General features: G+C 46.9%; 1 protein-coding gene across 1 annotated transcript in view; it reads right to left on the minus strand.

Annotated features, from left to right (window-relative positions):
• The window catches only part of LOC108527591 (sodium/glucose cotransporter 1), a gene marked incomplete at its 3' end in the record, with an annotated part of 89,747 nt that extends 81,060 nt beyond the window's left edge, over window positions 1–8,687 (minus strand). The window contains exons 1-2 of the mRNA XM_017868935.1: window positions 8,302–8,687; window positions 1,549–1,620 (exon numbers count right to left, since the gene is read on the minus strand). Of these exons, the coding sequence (XP_017724424.1) occupies window positions 1,549–1,620; window positions 8,302–8,436 (207 nt within the window). The remainder of the gene's footprint in view (window positions 1–1,548; window positions 1,621–8,301) is intronic.
• Between the last annotated feature and the right edge of the window lie 321 nt (window positions 8,688–9,008).

Below are 9,008 nucleotides of genomic sequence, written 5' to 3' on the forward strand. Positions count from 1 at the left end.
AAAAAAAAAAAAAAAAACAGAAAAGAGAAAGAAATTAGATCTTGCTGGGCACAGTGGCTCAAGCCTGTAATCCCGGCACTTTGGGAGGCAGAGACGGGTGGATCACGAGGTCAGGAGATCAAGACCATCCTGGCTAACACGGTGAAACCCCGTCTCTACTAAAATGCAAAAAATTAGCCGGGCGAGGTGGCAGGCGCCTGTAGTCCCAGCTACTCGGGAGGCTGAGGCAGGAGAAAGGCGTGAACCCGGGAGGCGGAGCTTGCAGTGAGCTGAGATCTGGCCACTGCACTCCAGCCTGGGCAATAGAGGGAGACTCCATCTCAAAAAAAAAAAAAGAAAAGAAATTAGATCTTAAATGTTCTCACCATAAAAAAAAGTGCAGTATGTGAGGTGATAGATACATTAATTGGTTTAATCATTGCACTTTGTATCAAAATATTCCATTGTACACTGTAAATACATACAAATTTTAGTTGTCAAAAAATTAAAATTTTTTAACAATAGAAATGACTTCAGGGATAACTCAAGCAACTGGGAAGATGCCAGTTATTTAAAAATTCATCCCAAAATAGCTGATCAAAGGCCAACTGCAGGATGTGGCATGATTTCCTGGTACAGTTCTCTCTGGCTGTAATTACCCTGACAGGGGCGTTCTTTACCTTCTTGCTTCCTTCAGCCAGCTCACAGCTGTCGCTCCCTTCTCATTGTATGTACTTGTCATCATCTTATGCTTTCACCAGCCAGTCTTACTTGTATCTTAAGCCCAAGAAATTGCACGGTTTGGCCAATGTGTTCAACCAGTCACTTAAATGAGAACTCCTAATCAAAATGGTCATGGGGCTGAATTGATAAACTGGCCAGAGTCCTAAGATATGATGGAAGGAATTTCCTGGTTTCTCTTCCACCCATGCACATGTCCTTTGATTGTGATAGTTCCATCCATGTACAAAACACAAAATCCAACAAGAGAGAGGAATCCTCATCCAGTGGAAAACTGTAATTGGAAACAGCAGGGGGCACCTCCTTCATCCATTAAATGAGTATCAAGGGGCTCCATGTATCAGGCATTTCGTTAGGCTCTGAAGTAGGACAGATAAAACCTCTTTTCCATGGGACTTAAAGTAGGAACATGGTAGCAAAAGAACCACTATTTATTGAGCTCCCCCCCAAACATAAGAGGTCTCCACTTTTCATAACATTCCTGGAAGGTAAATATTATCATCCCCCTTTTATAGAAATGGAAACTCAAGAATTGCCCAAGATCACCTTGGTCTGTGTGCTCTTTCCTCTGACCACCCACCTTGTGCAGTCTCTTCCTTTATTCGTTCCTTGGAGGACTCTAAGGGTGACTTATTTAAAGGCTATTCCCTTACGACAAGAGATTAAGGGTGCCCAGGAGACCCGATGAGCATGAGACTCACTGTCAAGAATCTTTTTGGGATCTTTGTATCCTAGAATCACCACCACCCAAAGTCAAGAAGAAAATGAGTTCCTAAAGGAACTCATCAGTTAAGCAGTTATGCAAATAGTGTTTCAGAGAAAACTTACCGGCCACCACACCATACTTCGGCCTGCCAGGAAGAAGCCTCCAACAGTTCCACGATTGGTGGAAAACATAGCCTGAGGAGGAAAGGGTCAAAAATGTAATAGAAAACTAGAAGAGTGGCCTTGCCAGCCAAAAGAATATACCTCCCCATATGTGCACCTTCTTCTACCCACTCCACTTTGTGAAACACTTTCATATTCCTTCTTCCCCTGCAGCCTCAAAAGACTAAGATAAAGAAGCCAGGAACCTATGTTTGATAGACAAGGAAACAGGCTCAGAAGGCATATACAGCTTACTCTAGGGCTAGCGCAAAATTAGCTTCCAGCAAGTCACTCCACCTGGATCTGCTTGCTTGTCTGTTAAACGGCAGGAATGGAACTTTGTATGCCTTTCTTACAAGCATATTGAGGTGCCTAATGAATGCTGTATTTATTTTAGCCTCCTGAGTAGCTGGGATTACAGCCACATGGTGGCATGTGCCTATAATCCCAGCTACTCAGGAGGCTGAGGTGGGGGAATCATTTGAGCCCAGGAATTCAAGACCAGCCTGGGAAACATACCAACACCCATCTCAAAAGAAAAGAAAAAGAAATATCATACTTTTTAAAAGTACCATATGGGATGTGAATGGTATCTTTGTTACGAGAAAAGTGAAAAAATGCTCTTAAGAACGCAAGGCATTTGTACTAAATATTAAATAAAAGACCAGACAAATTCAAGTCTTTCCTCTCTGAGGGTGTAGGTAGCAGGTTGCTGGAATCATCATCATATATATATAATGATTATATATATTTTAGACAGAGTCTCACTTGGTCACCCAGGCTAGAGTGCAGTAGCGTGATCTCAGATCACTGCAACCTCTGCCTCCTGGGTTCAAGCAATTCTCGTGCCTCGGCCTCCTGAGTAGCTGGGACTACAGGCATGTGCTACCACACCTGGCTAATTTTTGTATTTTTAGTAGAGATGGGTTTCACTATATTGGCCAGGCTGATCTTGAACTCCTGACCTCAAGTGATCTGCCCGCCTCGGCCTCCCAAAGTGCTGGGATTACAGGAGTGAGTCACCGCACCCAGCCAATATATTATGACTATAGTGTTAGTATAGAGGAAGGAGAGGACTCTGTCAGACCAGGGAGCCAGGAAAGGCTTACAGAGCTAGCAGCATTTCAGCAACTATTGATTGAAGAAAGAGTGGAATTTTATTAGAGAAGAGGGAGGAATGGGCCGGGCACGGTGGCTCAAGCCTGTAATCCCAGCACTGTGGGAGGCCGAGACGGGCGGATCACGAGGTCAGGAGATCGAGACTATCCTGGCTAACATGGTGAAACCCCGTCTCTACTAAAAAAATACAAAAAACTAGCCGGACGAGGTGGCGGGCGCCTGTAGTCCCAGCTACTCGGGAAGCTGAGGCAGGAGAATGGCGTGAACCCGGGAGGCGGAGCTTGCAATGAGCTGAGATCCGGCCACTGCACTCCAGCTCGGGCGACAGAGTGAGACTCTGTCTCAAAAAAAAAAAAAAAAAGAGAAGAGGGAGGAATGTGGTAAGATGATTCCGGAACAGCAGATCTAGGGGTGGAACCTCACCCAGCATGGAGAAGGAGAGAATGGTGAACAGTGTTATCTGGTGAGCTTGGCTGAGGCATTTGAATGGAGAGAGTGGTGAGAAGTGGGGCAGAACACACACTGAAACGCCAGGCTAAAACGTGCAGACTTTACTGCACAGGCAGTAGGGAGCCACTGAGGGTTCATGAGGAGAAAAATGACATGTATCTTCAATATACGATGACTAGCTGTTCCCACAGATCCCTTGGGATGTTGCCTCCAAGCCTTCAGATTATTTCTGGTCCAGCTCAGGCCCAGGGCCAGACCTCCAGCAGAAAATAGGGTCAGTGCCTCTGTTCCTGGCCCCTGGCCATCTTCCCTCTTCTTCTGTTACTGGCTCCTCTCAGCGGACACTTGCTAACCTCCCTGAAAATGTTAATAGCTGATAGTAACTTAACTGTGTCAGAGGTGGTGCCATTTTTTTTTTTTTTTTTAGATGGAGTCTCATTCTGTTGCCCAGGCTGGAGTGCAGTGGTGCAGTCTCGGCTCACTGCAACCTCCGCCTCCCGGGTTCAAGCAATTCTCATGCCTCAGCCTCCGGAGTAGCTGGGAGTACAGGCACACACCACCACACCTGCTAATTTTTGTAGAGACAGGGTTTTGCCATGTTGTCCAGACTGATCTGGAACTCCTGATCTCAGGTGATCTGCACGCCTCGGCCTCCGAAAGTGCTGGGATTACAGGCATGAGCCACCACGCCTGGCCAATGTCTGCGTTTTCATAGGTGACCACTAAGCTAAAAAGCATCACTATTCCGAAGGCATTAACCCCTGATGGTGACATCTCAGGCACTTAGACACTTGTAATTTAGTCATCAAACATGCCTGAGACAGATAACATGTTGCTAGGTGCTCAGACTGCAACGATGTATTGAACTTAGTCCTTTAGGAAGCAGGGCCATTATTGTGTCCCATCAGTCAACATAGATTTGTTGAGCTCCCCCATGTGCTGGGCAGTACCCGGGAGAGCATGGCTTGGGTCTTTCTGGACTCCTGGCAGGGTCCTTCCTCCCATAGGAGATACTGTGAAGTCCTCTGTAGCAGTTTTTTTGGGAATAGCAAGAGATCTAAGAATCAGAAAAAGTAGCTAAGGGCCAAAACAGAAACAAATCCCAAGGACCCGAGCTGTAGCAATTGACCAAGGAAAAGCCATTCTGAAGGCCACTGTGAAGTTGAAGAAGATTGATATCCCCAGTTGGTCTCAGAAATGAAGACCTTAGAGGAAGAATGTGAGGGCAGAGACTAGAGTGGGGAGGTAAAATAATTCAGGAAAGATGATGGGGATGGACAAAAGGTGAAGAGAGGTGTGTGTGCACCAAGGCTTTTCTTCTCCAGAATTTTCATCCCCTCATCCATGCAAGCCCAGACCCTACCTATTCATTCTTCAAGGCCCCTCAAAATCCACTTCCCCCATGAAACCCTACCTGACACTCCCCCACGGAAACCTCCTCCTTCCCTGCAGCCTCTTCTCTTCTCCAAGTGAAAGTGTCTGAACACCCAGATGACTTCACTTATGCCTTGTTCACAGCCATTACAATTTTTTTTTTACTGTATGTTACCATATTACAAATTGTTAATTTCCCATAATGCTTTGGGCATAATGCTTTGTGCACAGAAAATCATTGTTCTGTGAGCACGAGATGCTCAAAGGATAACTTTAAAGTTCCAGACACCACTTTGTAAACCACAGTGTTACATTCACCTGTTCACTCTACAACTAGAAGAGAATGAACTCACAACTCCAAGCTGCTGGGGTAAAAGAAGGACAATTACTGACCCACAATGTTTTCGTTTGGGGTTTACTTGGGTTCTGTCTCCACGGAATACAAATAGCATTGAGCAGAAAGGAAGAACTGTAGGCCTCCTTCCAGATGAGGAACAACTTAAGAAGCTGAGGATATTGGGCCTGGAGAAGAGAAACCTCAAATGCAGCCTATTGTCTTCTGAAATATAAAGTGGGACAGACATGATGCTTGGTGTGGCCCACATAGGACACAACCAGACAAAATGACAGAAGTTCCAGGACATCAGGTCTGAGCCCAGAGCCAAAAGGAATATCCTCTCTGTCAGAGCTGTCCAGAGATGGAATAAAGCCACTTGGGAGAGTTTCTACTGGAAGTGTTCAAGTGAAGGCTGTTGACAACTAGTCAAGTTGATTTTGTCAAATGATCTAAAGAAAAGCATCAACTTAAAAAAAAAAAGAAAGAGCAAAGGAATTCAGCACCACCAGGACACTGTCACAACAATGCAATGACAGTAAGGACCATGGAGAGAGTATTCCCAGAAAGGCAAGTGTCTTGGGGAGTGGGAAAGGTAGAATAGTGGAAAGAGCATTGGCTTTGGCATCATAAGACCTTGATTCTTGTCCCAGTTCTGGGACTGATTCATCTGAATGACTTCTGGTCACCTTCTCTGATCCTCATCTGTAAAAGAGAAAGGTTGGGCTCCCTCAAGGGCCATTCCAATTCAGTCATTCAATGATGCTATCAGTTCAAATGACTGCATAAGACAGGGGTCAGTAATTTTTTTTCTTTAAAGAAAAAGGGCCTGATGGTAAATACTGAGGCTTTGTGGAATATACAGGGTCTCTGCTGCAAATTCTTCATATTTTGTTTTGTTATTTCTTTTCACAACCCTTCAGAAGTGTAAAACCATTCTTGGCTTATGGACCATACAAAAATAGGCTGTGAGACAGATGTGGCCCATGGGCCATAGTTTAACAACCCCGCGCTTAAGGGAATTTCAGGATAGCTTGATGAACTCTTCCAGGAAGAATAAAGTCAGAGATCCAGCTTAACAGGATATAAAATTCCCTAAGAAACAAACTGATAGGTGGTGAAAGAAAAATGGAAATTAACTCTGAAGAAGCAATAAGCCAAAGCCTAAAATATGATTGGAGGAGGCAGAGTTGTAAAAGGACAAAACAGAACCAAATAATGTTGGAAGAGATGGAGAAGGTGACAGAGGGACATTGACTCAAGTGTGGGTCTTTTCTAAGTTGAAGAAACACAATGGGCCTGGACCATTCTGCCTGTGCAGCCCAGAGATCATGAAGGAGTCAGAATGGCCACCCCTGAATCAAGCCATCCTTGACACTTTAACAGCAAACAGAGGAGGACAAACTGGAAGAAATCCAATGCATTAAATGACCAGGGTCCAGAGGCACTGTCTAATGGGGGAAGATTAAACATAGACAAATACTAAACAAGCTATTAAGTAGCATTTAGCAGGACAAGTGATACTGATTCACTGATACTTGAAACATGTAAACACCATTTAAAAAGTATAAACACCTACTGGACTGGCAGGGCTAAAATGAGATTGGTTAAGAGAACCGAGATTATCAGAGATTGTCTGGGAAACAGGCAGTACTGTATAGCCAGCAGATGACAGGCTCACACCTTGGCTCCAGCACTTATAAGCTGGGGTGGGTGGGAGGAGGAAATCAGTCACAGTGGCAGAGTGCCTGGTACCATAAAAAATCAGGAGCCAAGAGATCTAAGTTCCAGGAACAATTTCCTCTATTGTAACCTTAAGCAAATCACAACTAAATGAGGCTTCAATTTCCTCTTCTGTAAAATGGGGATTAGCATTCTGGCCTTCCCTGTCTTGTGGCTTTTGTAAAAATATACTACCCACCTGACCACTGCTGCCCATTTTCAAACATTGTTCAGAGTCCAGATCACACCGTGGAAGGTAAATGACAATAGTAGTTTTTTTTTAATCCCAGAATCCGTAAACAGCTTTCAGATTCACCTCTGCATATCCTCACCACAACCATGGGTGAGTCATTAGAATAGATAAGAGTGTACCTATTTTAAAGTTGAGTAAATGGAGGCTGAGGGAAGTTACCCAGTGTTGCAGAATTCGAACCATATGAAAGCCAGTAGTGAACTTGAGTATCCTGGCTCCTAATTGGTCAGTTTCCACTATGTCTGGGAAGCTGAGAGTATTGAGGAAAAGTCAGCCATACTGACCCCATGTGACACTTGGGACGCATTCTGCCACATGTAGTTTCTACAATTCCTTTGAAAAAAAAAAAAAACACTTCCTTTTCCTTTTGTCCCTGAAAAAGCTCTGTGTCCACAGAAGGGTTCATGCCTATCTTCCTCTCCTCTAAGTCAAAAGAGTTCAACACAATCACCAGCTGGTACAGCAGCCTCCCTGGGCTTATCACCTCCACCTCCATAACAATCATGAGAGTGGCTGGAATATCTGGAAACTTTTAATATTTTTTATAATTTTTTTATTTTTTGTAGAGACAGAGTCTCAGTATGTTGCCCAGGCTGATCTCGAACTCCTGGACTCAAGCAATCCTCCCACTTTGGCCTCTCAAAATGCTAGGATTACAGGAGTGAGCCACCACACTCGGTCCTGCACACTTTTAAAACATCTCCTCCTCTAGTTGTTGGGCGTGCCAGAGTCTGTCATAAGTGAAATGTCCATGTTCCAGGTGGCTGAGAACAAGTTTCTCTGGTTTGTTGTGTCCCCAGAGTCCCAAAAGGAGACACACACTTCCCTCTCCCCAGTGCCAGGTCACCCCCAGATCTTCCTCCTCCTCCTCCTCTTCCTTTTCCACCCATCTTTCTCATCTCTAACTTGCTCCAGCCCCTGGGATCCTCATGCACAAGGCCTCTGTGTTAGCCTCTCCCAGAATGGGGGCATGGAGTCAGTATCCCACTGTCTGCCACCTCAGCATCCTCATCTCTGGGGCTGGCAGAGGCTGTGGCTTTCCCACTCCACACCGTTTCTTTCCCATGTGAAACTGGATGACTAAAAGGTAGGACAGTAGTCACCTGCTAGAGGCTCATCTCCCAAGCCCCGGAGCCCTCGCTGCAGCTCCAAGCGGCCCTTCCCTGCCCCTTACACTTTCCAGCGGTCTCTTCAAACCCCCACCTTCCTCCTCTGCTCACAGACCCAGGTATCCTCCTTGGTCCTTCCTGGCAGGCTGCCCTGGGCACCCTTCTCACTTCTGCTCATCCTTGCTTGCCCTCCTCCCTTCATGCTGTGCCTCTGAGTGCTTCTAAAGTGCTTCCAAGTCAGTTCCTCTCCCCTCCACCGACACTTAAGCCTACTGCCCCTTGCAGCTCAGCGAGGCCGTTGCTCCTCCTCCGTGCGCACCCTCCCCGCCCGCATCCCAGGACCCGCTGCATACCCACAGTCCGACGGCCATCACCACCACGAAGTAGATAACGATGACAGAGATGTCGGCTGCATTGCGAATGAGCTCGTGGGACTCAACAGGCCAGGTGACCGCAGTGGTCGTGGGGCTCCAGGTGCTACTGTCCATGGTGGCAGCGTTGTGTCCCTCCCTCTCACCAGGGCCGCTAGCTCCTTATACGGCCTCCTGGTTAATGATCAGCACTGGGGGAGGGGACCTGGGACGTTGAGGGAGCAGGGCAGTAGCGCGGGGCCCCTGCGATGCCTTGCAGGCTGCACCTTCGGGAAGCAGCTCTGGGCGTGGAGCCCAGGAAGGAGCAGCCGGCTGAGCTGTTGGCTGGGGTGGTGGCTGGGCAGGTAAGAGTTGTCCTGTGAATGGGGAGGGGCCAGCCAGGGGGTGGTGCCCGCCTGGCACAAAGGCCCACTGTACTCCCACAGCAGGCACCAGCGCCACCACACCTGCCCTTGCCAGAGCTGGAGTGGCTCCATTGAGGGAACAGGCCACCTCAGGCTGGGGGCCTAGAGGCTTCAGATCACCTGCCACCCATCCTTGGACCAGTCCCAGGCCTTCTAAGGACTTGGCTTGTCCGCTTGTAAAATGGATGCAGCACTCTTCTGAGGAATCAGTCAAGTCTTGTTCTCCCTGGAGAACATTCTGGAGAGGATAAGAGTTGCTGGGTGTTGCTGGAAGAAAATCAGCAC

The sequence above is a fragment of the Rhinopithecus bieti genome, unplaced genomic scaffold (genome assembly GCF_001698545.2).
Source record: "Rhinopithecus bieti isolate Rb0 unplaced genomic scaffold, ASM169854v2 scaffold_4666, whole genome shotgun sequence".
NCBI classification, from domain to species: domain Eukaryota; kingdom Metazoa; phylum Chordata; class Mammalia; order Primates; family Cercopithecidae; genus Rhinopithecus; species Rhinopithecus bieti.